Genomic DNA, 14,556 nt, shown 5'->3' on the forward strand with positions numbered 1-14,556 from the left:
GAGAGGGTTTTCTTATTACAAGGCTCTGCTCCTTCTGGGGAACATGGGTTTTAAAAGGGATCAGAAATGGGGAGGATAGGTTTAATACAAGCCTTATTCTTATTCTTCACAAACATTGGGCTTTGGCTTCTAAGAGAAGGCTTGTCCCTCAAAAAAGGCCAAAAGTGGTTCCTTTGGGAGGTTTTAAAAGGCTCCCCAGTTTTCTTATTAAGAGATTTTCACTCAAGAAGGAAGCCGTCTCAAATGACCAAATAAAAATAGAAACAAGAACAACAAAAATAAGGATTACAGACTAAAACAAACTACTTATTTTTTTTAAAGGAAAACCATTATTTGGAGAGTAAAAACAAGACTTGGGTGCTTCTATCCTTTTACAACCGATTTAAGCTGTATCTGCTCTACAGAAATAATCCAGTTCAAAACCACTTTAACTCTCCTGGCTCCGTCCTGTGGAATCCTGGGATTTGTAGTTCGTTGTGGCACCAGGGCTCTCTGGCAGGTAAGGCTAAGTGTCTCATAGGTAAAATCCCAGGATTCCATAGCACTGTGCGGTTAAAGCGGTGTCAAAGTGTCTTATTTCTGCCGTGTGGATGCAGCCTTCTTGGGAAAGGGGATGGTGCTGGGGGTAAGCACTGGGGACCTCTGGAGGTTTCAGCAGATGATTTATTTATGATGCAGTCAGTTCACATCTAGCTACAGGGGCATAACCAGGGCCCTTTCCAATTCCCCATCCCCTCATCCTTCACCACTCTAATAGGGCATGGAGTAACTGTTGTGTAGGGGAGCTGCAATGAATCTATGCTAGGTCCAGGACGCTTTGGTTGGAGCAGAGGGAGGAAGGGGATGCTCACCTCTGCATTGGCCCAAAGGAGGCATATGTCACCTGCGTATCTCACCAGCAGAATGCTATTCTCTGTGTCTTTGAGTGCTGCAGGGTTTCTTGCCAAGCCAATCCTAACCCTGGTCCCTTTTCTCAGAACCCTCATCTCGGCCCCCTTGGACTCAGCTTTGGGGCCTCTCTTGCTGGAAGTGACCCAAGTGCAAGACCACCAGGACCCCTGCCCACCTGATGGCCAACACAGAGGCCAAGCGGAGGGAGTTGGGCTCCCAAAGAAACAGGCTGCGGAGGTACAAGAAATCTTTGGTGAGTTGAAGTTCTTGACTATTTATTTCTTTTTTTTTATATAATTATTATTTATTTATTAAAATTAAAACAATACAAAATATATAAACATACAAACAACATTCACACCTATCCATTTATACCTTTACACAGATCATATTACATAATAAAGATACTCATTATAAAATTGTGCTATATATTTGTAAAAACTCCCCATTCCATCTATCTATCAACTTATCTATCTAACCCTAAATTTACTTAACTCTTCTTCACTTCTTCTTAACTACACTAATCTAAATCTTTCTCTCCTTCTTCCCTAACCCATAGATTCTTCTTCTCTTCGTTATGGTCCCAATTTCTTACTCTAAGCGCTCTCTAAACTAAAATTCTAGGCTTCCAAATTGTACTTTTCGTATCTTCCACTCTTCTTCAAAATCTCATTCTCTCTTCATTCTTACACGCTAATTGGCTTCCTTCTTACCAGTATGTACTACCTTGATTAATTGACTTTCTTAAAATTTAACAGGAAGGAAGTATGGGTTATATCTTACCAAATCAAGGTATATTAATAGCTGCTACATTCCCCAAATTCTCTTTCAAAAATTTGATAACCACACTCCATTCTTCCGTTAATTTCCCCTTATTTTCATTCCTCAATGTCTGAGTTAATTTGTCCATTTCTATTCCATCATACAATTTTATCATCCAGTCCTCCTTTGTTGGAATATCACTACATTTCCATTTTTGAGCATAACATATCTGGGCAAGAGAAACCATATAAAAACCATTTTTCCATATTTAGAGGGAATTTCATCTCCAAATATACCCAAAAGATAACATTCGGGTTTTAAATGTAAATTGATATTTAAAATTTCGCTGATCCTTAATCATTGCCCAAATTTTTTTAGCCCAATCACACGTCCACCACCAATATTCTTTTTACATTTCCAGCATCTGTTGCTATTGTTTTTATAGATGTTTACTAGTTTGTCTGGTAAGAGATACCATTGATAAAACATTTTGGAAAAATTTTCCCTCAAGTTTTGAGAAGCTTAATATCTAAATCCGTTTTTCCAAAATCTTTCCCATTGTCAAAGTAATATAGGGTGGCCTACACTCCTTGCCCCTTTAATCATGTGGTGTTTTACCACCTCCTCTTCTGTGTCATACTGTAATAGTGTTTTATAGATTTTGCTAATTAATTTATTTTCGTCAAGGGCCAAAATCTTTCCTAAATGACAGCCATCTTCCTTTCTTACAAAACCATATGTTTTCTCATCTAACCTAAATCGTTCATAGATCTGTCTGTATGCGAACCATGTTCCTTTCCATCCTTCTTCCAGTAGTTTTTCTCATGTTTTAATTACCCAATTTCCTTTCTGAAATTCCAACAAATCATTATAATTATGCCGTTTTGAGTCTTTGGCCATTTCCTTTCTAAAGAAGGCTTCATGAGGGGAGACCCATCCGTTCAATTTAGGTAGGATTCTATCTTTGTAACGGTTCCAAATTTTTAACAGGGGTTTCCTAATACAATGATCCATAAAATTTTTATTTTGTTGGGATTTCCCATATGCCAAGTAAGCATGCCAACCAAATTTCAACCCATCCCCTTCCAATTCCAGAAGTCTTTCATCCTCTAGAGTTACCCAATCCTTAACCCACAACAACATGAAAGCAAGCAGTGAACATATTCTCCTAATATGGCAGAGACAGTCCTGGTTAACCCTCTGTCACCCCACTTTTTCAGGGGCTTTCAAAAATGTCCCGGTTGCTCTCTCCTCCTCCCACTTTCCCCCTTCTCAGCTCACTTCAATTCCTGAGTGCCATTGAGTTTGCACCCTATCAACTCAAAAGTGGGGAGAGGAGAGGAAAGAAGGAAGAGGGGTATTGTCCTTCCCAGGAGGCTGAAGCAAAAGCAAACTGCTGTGCCCTTCCCCGTTTGTGTGACCTTCCTCATAAATAACTTTGGCCATCTTCACCGCCTTCTGGATTGCTTGTCCACATGTGTCTTGCTTTTTCCATCTGTGCAATGTTGGAGGATATGGGGGAACATCTCTGGATCTAAATATGGGGTAGCCCCATTGGCCCTCAATCCCAGTGTGCTCCACAAAACTGTTATTAAAAATGATGTTTGCCTCTGAAATGTGGCAAGAAATGCACTATAATTCTTTGGTGGCTAAATGTTCTGTATGTGTTGGGATAGTGAGTATCCTAATACATCTTCAATATCCCAGCAATGGCCTAAATTATATTGTTTATGATATTAGAATCATAGAGTTGGAAGAGACCACAAGGGCCATCCAGTCCAACCCCCTGCCATGCAGGAACTCTCAATCAAAGTATACACATCAGATGGCCATCCAGCCTCATCTTAAAGACCTCCAAGGAAGGAGACGCCACTGCATTCCGAGGAAGGAGTGTGTTCCACTGTCAAACAGCCCTTACTGTCAGGACGTTCCTCCTAATGTTCAGGTGGAATCTCTTTTCCTGGAGCTTGCATCCATTGTTCCGGATCCTGTTTTCTGGAGCAGCAGAAAACAATCTTGCTCCCTCCTCAATATGACATCCCTTCAAAAATTTAAACAGGGCTATTATATCACCTCTTAACCTTGTCTTCTCCAGGCTAAACATGTCCAGCTCCCTAAGTATATTATATTGAAAGGATTCGAGACAAACTGGATTTCAAAGGCAGCAGGTTTTTGCTTGCTAACATAATTTAAAGTTTATTTCCTGCACTGAATTCTGAAGTGATGAAATAATATTTGGGATACACCATGCGATTTCCTTCCCTTTTCCTTAATCACTCCCTGGATGAGGGCTATTTTCTGTTGCAGGTGACCTTTGCGGATGTGGCAGTATATTTCACCAAAGACGAATGGAATCTGTTGACGAAGAAGCAGAGGCTTATGTACAATTGTGTAATGATGGAGAATTATGAGAATGTGGCTTCTGTGGGTAAGGAACCTGAATCCATTTTCCTTTCTATGAGACTGAGGTCCCTTTTGTGCTAAATTATCATGGTGCTATGATTCCACTAGCATTATAGAATCATAGAATTGGAATAGACCACAAGGGCCATCCAGTTGAACCCCCTTCTGCTATGCAGGAATACATTTCCAAACACCATCCAGCCTCTGTTTAAAGACCTCCAAGGAAGAGGACTCCGTGAAACTAAGGGAGTTGCACTGTCAAAGAGCTCTTATTGTTGCTCCTCAAAGGGCTTGATGGTTTCAAGATCCTTCACCACTTTGGCTGCCTTCCTCTGGGCATGTTCCAACTTGACAACATCCTTTTTAAATTGTGGGGCCCTCAACTGGACACAGGATTATTCTGACTAAAGCAGAATAGAGTAGCACTATTACATCCCTTGATCTAGAAACTTTACTTGTATTGATGCAACCTAGAATGACATTGGCCCTTTTAGCTGTCTACTGTGTTGGTTGTGAGTCATTTAGTGCCACACAGCATTAAGCATCCTCTGCAGTTAGCTTGCATCATGCCATGTGCTCTGACTCATTACTCTATGGCAGTCTCACAGGAAATGATGCCACTTTTCAATCAAAATATTTGTACACATATTTAATTGAATATTGTTCAACCGCCTGATTATCTGCTTCCACTGATTTCCTCATGGCACTTCCCCTACAATCTCTTCTTTGCTAGCTCCTTTGAGTAAGGATACAATCATTATATGGATTTGGGGGCATCCAGAACAGTTTCATGCTCGGGTCACTCACACCAACTTTATTAATTTAACCTGAAGTAGGGAGGGGTGAACGTAGGGCTAAATCTTGGAGTAACACCTTCCTCTCTTAACGCTGAGATTCAGTCTTCTCTGTCATTGTCCTTGTTTACAGAAGAACTTGTCAGTCATGAAAGTGTCCACAGAGGAAAGAAGTCACATAAATGTAAGCATTGTGGGAAAAGATTTGCCTACAAGTCAGTTCTTGTCAAGCATCAGAGAGTCCACACAGGAGAGAAGCCAGACAAATGCCAGCATTGTGGGAAATGTTTTTCTTCAAAGTCAGACCTAGTGAAACATCAGAGAGTCCACACAGGAGAGAAGCCATACAAATGCCAGCATTGTGGGAAAGCTTTTTCATTGAAATCAAACCTAGTGAGACATCAGAGAGTTCACACAGGAGAGAAGCCATACAAATGCCAGCATTGTGAGAAATGTTTTTCGTCAAAGTCATACCTAGTGATACATCAGAGATCTCACACAGGAGCAAAGCCCTACAAATGCCAGCATTGTGGGAAATGTTTTTCTTTGAAGGTACACTTAGTGAGACATCAGAGAGTCCACACTGGAGAGAAGCCATACAAATGTCAGCATTGTGGGAAGTGTTTTTCTTCTAAGTCAAACATAGTGAAACATCAGAGAATCCACACAGGAGAGAAGCCATACAAATGCCAGCATTGTGGGAAATGTTTTTCTGACAAGTCAGCCCAAGTGAAACATGAGAGAGGCCACACAGGAGAGAAGCTACAGAAATCCCAGTATTGAACTAACATTATATTTGTCAAGAAGGAATACAAAGCATATATTTTTAATCCTGTGGTAATAAGAAAAAGCCCTTATGGTTTTGTTTATTAACTTTGTCCATATGTCTGTTTATGTTTTAAAGTCATATTTTGTTATGTTTGGGTTTTAATTGGTAATAGTATAGGTAATTGCTTTGGGTTGTATATTTGTCGTGGATTGTGGTATAGGTTAGGTTGATGAGGGGTGGGATTTGTTGCAACTGGATAGAATAGTTATGGGGATGGTATCTTTTGCAAAGTGTGAGATGTTGTCTGAAGAAATTTTGCAGTATCAACAGAAAGGGCTAGTTTGTGGGAATGGCAAAGGGGGCCTTTTTACCTGTGGGGCATAGACTGTGGGAATTGGGGGTGAGGCTAGGTTTGGAAGAGGGTGATGTTGAACGTTTGGGGTTTTAGTGTATTGTTTGGATTGGAGTGGGCAGTTCTGGCTTAAACACTGGGTTTCTGTGTGTTCTCAATAAAGTTCTTTGCTATTTCAACACACTGGACTCTTTGATGCACAGAAGTTCTGAATTTTCCCAAAACTGACCCTTTCTTCTCTCCTAGGTCCTCAGTTCCATTCCCAGCCATAAGAACAGAAGGGGCACACACACACATATGTGCACAGAAACACACAAACATACAGGATACACAGAGAGAGCTATATTTCAAAACTAGAGCCTTCCTTTATTGGCTTTCCCTCCTGAGTCCAGCTCTGCACCTTGGCCTCCATTGCGGTCTCCTTAAAGGAAGAAAAGAGGGAAGGAAGGAAGGGGAGGCTGCTGAGCTCCCGGCGCATACCTTCCTTTCCTGTAAAGGCCGCCAGCGGAATAAGCAGCATCATCTAGGCTCTGGCAATTCCTGCGCATGCTGAAGAGGGCCCTTTGGGGGCATCTGTGAATGCACAGTCTCGGCCCCTGAAGCCATGACTGCCCTCACAGGGAGGGAGGGAGGGAAGTGGGGAGAGCCCTTGTCCTTTCCATTATACAAGCTATACAGATGCCAGCATTGTGGGGAATGTTTTTCTTGGAAGTTAAGCCTAGTTACACATCAGGGAGTCCACACAGGAGAAAAGCCACACAAATGCCAGCATTGTGGGAAATGTTTTTCTTTGAGGTCAAATCTAGTGAGACATCAGAGAGGCCACACAGTAGAGAAGCCAAACAAATCCCAGAAGTGAATTAACATTATTTTTGTCAAGAATGAATACAGAAAATATATTTTCAATCCAGCAGTGAAAAGGCCCTTATGCTTTTGTTTGTAAGGGTTGTCTATCCATATGTCTGTGGTTTGTCTGTGGCTAAGTCTGTTTATGTTTAAAGTTATATTTTGTTAAGTTTAGGTTTTCATTGCTGTTAGTATAGATCATAGTTTATAAATTTGACTGGAGACTGTAGTATAGCTTAGCGAAATAGAGGGGTGGGATTTGTTGCAGCTGGCTCAAATAGTTATGGGAATGTTAGTTTTTGCAATGGGTGAGATGTTGGCTGAAGAAAGTTGGGGGCCGATATTAACAGAAAGGGGGTTAGTTTCTGGGGGTGGCAAAGGGGGTCTTGTTACCTGTGGGGCATAGACTGTAGGAATTGGAGGTGAGGGCTAGGTTGGGAAGAGGGTGGTGTTTTAGGTTTTGGGGTTTTAATGTATAGTTTGGCTTGGAGTGGGCAGTTCTGGCTTAAACACTGAATTCCTTCTATGTGTTCTCAATAAAGTTTTTTGCTATTTCAACACAATGGACTCTTTGATGCACAGAAGTTCTGCATTTGCACAAAATTGACACGTTCTTCTTTCCTCAGCCCTCAGCTCCATTCCCAGCCATAAGAACTGAGGCAAACACACACACACTGAGAGAGAAAGAGATATATGTACAAAGCAGAGTCTTCCCAGCCTTTCTCTCCTGAGTCCAGCTCTGCAGCCTGGGCTCCATTCCGGAAGGAAGGAAGGAAGGAAGGAAGGAAGGAAGGAAGGAAGGGCGTACTCCTTCCCTTCTTCCAGAGGCCGACATTATTATAGAGGCTATAGGTGAGGTGTCCAGTAACTCAGTGAATAAGATCATACTGGATCAATTTGAATCTGTGAGTACTGAGGACATGGAGAAGCTCCTTGGAAGTGTGAAGAAGACAACTTGCCCTCTCAACCCTTGCCCTTCATGGCTAGTGTTCCAAGGAGGAGATGGACTTAGGACTGACCTGAGATGTATCATAGATGCATCTCTTAGGGAGGGCTATTTTCCATCTTGCTTAAAAGAAGCAGTGCTTCAGCATCTTCTGAAAAAGCCCTCCCTAGATCCCTTGGACATGAACAATTACAGCTCCATCTTCCATTTCTAAGCAAGGTAACTGAGAAGGAAGTTGCTCTTCAACTCCAAGCATTCTTGGAAGAATCAGATTATCTAGATCCATTTCAAACTGGCTTCAAGACGGGAATATGGAGTTGAGAATGCTATAGTCGCCTTAGTAGATAATCTTTACTTGAGCACCGAGAGATGAAGTGTGACCCTGTTGAAACTTTTGGATCTCTCAGTGGCTTTCAATACCATCGACCATGGTATCGTTTTGGAAAGCCTGAGGGAATTGGGGATTGGGGGCAATGCATTGCAATGGGTCCGGTCCTATCTCTCAAGCAGATTCCAGACAGAGATGCTTGGGGACAGTTGTTCCTTTAAAAGGGGGTTTAAATTTGGCGTTCCTCAGGGCATCATCCTGTCACTAATGCTGTTTAACATGAAACCACTGGGAGAGATCATCTGGAGACATGGAGTGCTATCAGTACGCTGATGACACCCAACTATATCTCTTCATGCCCCAGACCTCTGCATCAACTAAGGAAGGCATCTCCCCTCTGTCTTGGGGCAGTAATGTGCTGGATGAGGAGAAACAGATTACAACTGAATCCAGATAAGACCGAGGTACTTGATGGAGATCCTAATCCAGGTATGGAGGTTTGTCAACCGGTCCTGGATGGGGTCACACTCCCCCTAAAGGACTGTGTTTGCAGTTTTGGGGGTGCTCCTGAATCCGTTGCTCCAGATGTGAGTTCAGATAGATGCGATGGCCAGGAGTGCCTGTTATCAGCTTTGGTTGATATGCCAACTGCGCTCCTTGCTGGAACCTGTAGCCCCGAAAACTATCATGCATGCTCTGGTAACCTCACGTCTTGACTTCTGTAATGCGCTCTACCTAAGATACCCTTGTACCAAGTCTATAAAATTCATCTAATCCAAAATATGGCTGTCAGAGTGGTCACTGGAAGATCTAGAGGTGACCATATCACACCTATATTAAAATCTCTTAATTGGCTGCCCATTAATTTCAGGGCACAGTACAAGGTCTTGGTTATAACCTTACTTACGGGATCGCCTTCTCCCATACAATCCACCCCACACCTTGAGGTCCTCTGGTAAAAGCCTTGCTACCACTGCCTTCTTCTGAGACTGAGAAAGTGTAACTTGCCCAAGGGCAGCCAGTGAGTTTCTTTCTTTTTTTTTAAATTATTTTATTGGTAGAATGAAATTAATACATGTTATTATAATAAATTGATAAAATATTGATTAAATTCACCTTACAATAATATATAAAAAAGACTTTTACATTATATTCCCCATACATATAATATATCCCCTTATATTCCATTCTTTACTACTTTATCTAACTTTAATTCATATTTCTTTTCATCATATATGTTTCATAATTCCCCCCTTCCCCCAAGTGCTCCCCATCCCCTGAGCCTAATATCTTCTTATTACTCTATCTCCAGAATTGTAACTCTTCCTCTGGTGGTAAAACACCTCCTTCTTTTCCTAAAACTTTTTGTACAAATGTTTCCCATATTGCTTCAAAATCATTTCTCTTGATTATTCCTCTCCTAAACTTAATTTCACTAGTTAACTTATCATTAATTGCTATTTGCCAAATCTCTCTATACCAATCTTGCATTTGTAAATCTCCCTGGTCTTTCCACTTTTTTGCTATCATTAATCTCGCCGCTGTTAATAAATTTGTAATTAGATCCTTTATAACTTGGGTGCAGTTAATTTTATCATATAAAGATAATAACGCTATCTTTGGACTAAATTCCAAATCAATTTTTGTTATTTCTTTTATCTCCTCAAATACCATTTGCCAAAATCTCCTTACGGTTCTACAAGCCCACCACATATGCCTATAAGTGCCTATCTCTTGACTCCCTCTCCAACATAACCTTGAATAATTCTTATTTATATGACTTAACCTTACAGGGATTAAATACCATTTCCAAATTATTTTGTAGTAGTTCTCTTTTATTCGTATAGAATAAAATTTTAAATGGCGTTGATTCCAATTTTTCCCCCATTCGTGGTCATTTATTTTTTGTACTAAATCATCCTCCCATGTTGTCTTTAAATAATCTTCTTTCTCATTATATTTTAATAATAATTTATATATTTCACTTGTGACCCCTTTCAAAGTTTCATTTGCCTCTATACTTTCTCTTTCTCTATAATCAACTGTTCAAATTTTGTGTATTCTCTAATCTCTCCTATATTTTTCTCATACTTCTTTGTCCATTGTTCCAACTGAATACAATTATACCAAGCTAATTTTGATCCTTGCAATTTCTCCTTTATTTTCCCTTTCTCCCTCATAGTCTTCATCCATTCTTTTAGCCTATATATTTCTTGACCTTTTACTAATTTCCCTACTTCTTCCTTTAAATTTACTGGAAATTTCTTTAGCGTTATAACTGGTGTTAAAGGTGAAATAGCTGGCATTAGTTTTTCTTTATTTTTTTTCCAAATTTCTAATATATTCTTTAAAAAGGGTTTTCTATTTCCTTCATTTCTTTCATAGTAAGTTCTATAAAAAATATATTTTCCAATGTTTCCTCTATTCCTGTTGTTTCCATCTCTAACCAATCTAATTCCCCTTTCTCTATGATTCCATCTATAATATATCTTCTTTGGTTTGCATTATAGTACAATTTTAAATTTGGGAGACCCAAACCTCCTTCTTTTTGGGGTTTATACCAATATCTTTTGTTAATCCTTGCTTTTTTATTCCCATTACAATAGTTATTCACTAATACTTGCCAATTTTTAATTTCAACCTCTGATATTTGTATTGGCAACATCCTAAACAACAAATTAATCTTAGGCAGAATTTTCATTTTTATTAATGCGATTCTACCGAACCATGATAATTTTATATTTTTATATTCTTCTAATTTCCTTTTAATTTCTATTCTTAATTTTTTATAGTTCTGATCCTCTAATTTGTGTAGATTTTTTGTAATTTTTATTCCTAGATATTTAATTGTATCTTTTACCTTTATATCTATCTTTCCATCCTTTACAAATTCCTGTTCTTCCGTTTTTGGATAATTGAACAACATTAGCTCTGATTTATTCCAATTGACTCTTAGTCCTGTCATTTGTCCAAACTCCTTTAAATGGTTTTTCACATTGTTCATTTTTTCCAAGGGGTCTCTAATTGTTAATAGAGTATCATCTGCAAATAAACTCATCTTATTCAATTTTCTCATCCCAATTCCTTCCAGATTTTTATCCTCCCTAATAATATTTGCTAATATTTCAATAATTATTGCAAATAAAACCGGGGAAAGAGGGCATCCTTGCCTTGTTCCTCTAGAAATTGAAATTTGTTCTGTTATTCCATCATTTATTGTTACTACTGCTGTATTATTTAAATATAACTGATCTATCAATCCTCTAAACTTTTCTCCCATACCTAATTTCTTTGACGTTATTTTTAATGCTGGCCATTCCACACAATCAAAAGCTTTATAAATATCTAATGCCATTATTCCTGCTTTCTGCTTTCTTTTCTCTATTATATTTATTTTATTCAATACTCTTCCTATTAAATTTGACATTTGTCTTCCTTGCACAAATCCACATTGATCATTTTGAATATATTTATATATAAACTTATTCATTCTTTTTGCCATTATGGCTGTTAATATTTTAGCATCCTGATTGATAAGGGATATAGGTCTATATGACCCTGGGTCTAACAAGTCTTTATCTGGTTTTGGAATCAGTATTATCATTGAATGATCCCATGATGGTGGGATCCTTTCTCCATTTAAAATTTTATTGTATAACACTTCTAATTTAGGTATTAAAACCTTTTTAAAAGTTTTATAATATTCTGGTCCTAATCCATCCATTCCTGGTGATTTCCCTCCTTTTAATTTATCTATCACTTCTTCAATTTCTTTTTTCGAAACTGGTTGTTCCATTATTTCTTTATCCTCTTCTTCTATCTTTGTTCTCCAATTTTTCTCTATATATTCCTCAATTTTGTCAATTGAACTATCCCCTGCTGTATATAAATCTTTGTAGTATTCTTCAAATATCTTTATCTTTTCTTTCATCAGCATACATTTTTCCCTTTTTTGTCCTTTATAACCCCTATCAGATTTTTCTCTTTCTTTTTTTGTGTTAATCTTGCTAACATTTATGAATTTTTGTTACTATATTCAAAAAACTCCCTCCGTAAATATATCAAATTTTTCTGGATCTGATCTATTTCTATCTTCTCTAATTCCTTTCTTTTCGCTTGCAGTTTTATATATATATATTTACTTCTATTCTTTATATAATCCTTATTTAATTTTTCAATTTCCGTTTCCAATTTGATTTTCCTCTCTTCCTTTTGTCTCCTTACCTTGCATGTTTCCCTAATACAAATCCCTCTTGCCACTGCTTTCATAGTATCCCATAATAAAGCTTGAGAAATCTCTTTGTTATTAATATCCCATATAACCTGCCATTCTTCCTCTATTTTATTCACTATTTCTTTATTATTAAGTATGCTAGTGTCTAACCTCCATCTTTTTGCTTCTCTATAATCTTTTTTAATTATGAAATCCATGTTTACTATTCCATGATCTGTAACTTTTATTCCTTCTATTTCACTATTTAATACCCTTGACATCATATTTTTGGATACAAAAATGAAATCTATTCTAGAATAATTTTTATGAACCGCTGAATAGTAAGTATAGTTCTTTTCATCTCCTTTAATCAATCTCCATACATCTTTTAATTCTTTCCTATTCATTATCTTGTTCAAAGGTGTAATCTTATTAAGTCTTTCCTTATTGTTGGGTCTGATTTATCTTTAACCTTATCCATGACCATATTGAAATCTCCTGTCATAATTGTATAATCTCCCTGCATATCCTCCATTTCCTTAAATACTTTTTCATAAAATTCCATTTGATTTTCATTTGGAGCATACACATTTACCAACAAGTATTTTTCTCCCCCCATCGTTCCTTGCACCAATACAAATCTTCCTTTTTCATCTGACTTAAATTTTAGTATATCAAACCCTCATTTCTTAGATATTAAGGTTGCTACTCCTCTTGCTTTAGAAGTACCATATGCTTTTTCATATGTGGCAACCCAGTTCATCTTCAATTCTGACGATCCTGATTTCGCTTGGTGCGTTTCCTGAATAAAAAAAATATACGCTTTCTGTTTTTTCATTAATGATTCAATCCTTTTCCTTTTAATTACAGACCCCAGACTATTTAATTACAGACTATTTCCAAAGCAGAACCTTTCTTTCCTGCCTTTCCTGGGCTCCATTGTGGCCTCTTCAAAATCTCCTCAAAAGAAGGAAGGAAGGAAGGAAGGAAGGAAGGAGGGAAGGAAGGGGGGCTGCTGAACCCCTGGCGAACTCCTTTCCTTCCCTCAAAAGCCGACAGTGGAATAAAGAGCAGCAGCAGGAATGATTTGATAAATAAGCAAGGCAATATGATTAAATTTAAAAGTTAGAAGAAATAAGAGAAGAAGGTAAACAATGCAATTGGTTTATTTTCAGGCAAATAAGAGAGAGATTTTTGTTGGATATGAAAACATACAGAAATACTAGGAAATGTGCTTTCTATCGGGAAAGGTTCACTTGTGGGGAGAGTGTATAAAATCCTGTTAAAACATGAGATGGAATCTGAAGTGGTTAAAGAAAACATGGTTCAATGGCCAAGAAAACAGGACACAATATTGAGATGGAAGAATGGGAGTTAACTTGGAAAAGGAGGATAAAATACATAGCTTCCCAAGCCCTAAGGGAAAACTACTACAAAATATTTTTTCAATGGTATTTGAAACATGAAAATATACCTAATGACATAACGTTGGTTTTAATTGTGACTGTCCAAGGCATTGAATTTATTGGGGGGAAGAGAGTTCAGTAAAAGTTTAGGGTGGATTTGATGTTTCCCTGCCCTGACCTCCATTCCTTTAAGGATAAATTCTCAGTGGGGAGGAATAACTAACTCTCTTTGCAAGACAGCCAGATGCAAACCTGCTGCCCAACTCTAAAACACCATGGAAAGCGCATGAGGCTTCTTCTGTACCTTGTCAGTTAGCTCCAGGTTGTCCTCTGATTCTATGAGATTCATGTTCCTGTAGCCATGCCAGTAAGATCCCAGTGGCAAATGTGAGTCATCCTCCAATCCGCATTCAACATCCAAATGGGCTGCTTTGACTCTGTAGGTCAGAGAAAACCTGTCCATTTGAACAAACAGTAGAAAGATGAGCTGGTGCCCCTTTTCCATATTGCGGCTTGTCTCCTAAGGCCAAGAACCTCTTGCATAAAAGTGTCCCAGACTCACTTGGCTCCCTTCCTCTGGGTCAGAAAGAATTGTCTGGTTCAGGATCGCCATCTCTTCTTCATTTCGCATGATGCCTTTGTCATTCATCTTAAGGCCAGACAATTTTGTGGAGGGACCTTTCTTCTTTCCATGTCCTTTGTCTGGAGAAGAATATTTTTAAAGTATAAGAACAGTCTTAACAAATAAATACAATTTAACCTCAGCAAATTAAGTGAAACTCAGAAGAAGCATCATAGGATATATCAGGCAGAACTCTCTTCATCATGTAAACCTTTAACAGGTTC

At 38.4% G+C, this 14,556-nt stretch overlaps 1 protein-coding gene across 1 annotated transcript; it reads left to right on the plus strand.

Moving 5' to 3' along the window:
- Positions 1-3,900: 3,900 nt before the first annotated feature.
- On the plus strand, positions 3,901-5,801 carry LOC149284957 (uncharacterized). The gene is made up of 2 exons (XM_089495894.1): positions 3,901-4,081; positions 4,984-5,801. The coding sequence occupies exons 1-2, from the start codon at positions 3,901-3,903 to the stop codon at positions 5,631-5,633; spliced, it is 831 nt and encodes a 276-aa protein (XP_089352020.1). The 3' UTR covers positions 5,634-5,801.
- The last annotated feature ends 8,755 nt before the right edge of the window (positions 5,802-14,556 follow it).

This window comes from Sceloporus occidentalis, unplaced genomic scaffold (genome assembly GCF_023333645.1).
Source record: "Sceloporus occidentalis isolate IW3139 unplaced genomic scaffold, rSceOcc1.0.p SCAF_86, whole genome shotgun sequence".
Classification (NCBI taxonomy): domain Eukaryota; kingdom Metazoa; phylum Chordata; class Lepidosauria; order Squamata; family Phrynosomatidae; genus Sceloporus; species Sceloporus occidentalis.

Bases quoted from the DNA above. Each gene is read 5' to 3' on its own strand.
- LOC149284957 (XM_089495894.1), top strand. From the start codon at position 3,901: ATGCGATTTCCTTCCCTTTTCCTTAATCACTCCCTGGATGAGGGCTAT. The intron at 4,082-4,983 runs GTAAGGAACCTG...CCTTGTTTACAG, and splicing joins TGAGAATGTGGCTTCTGTGG to AAGAACTTGTCAGTCATGAA.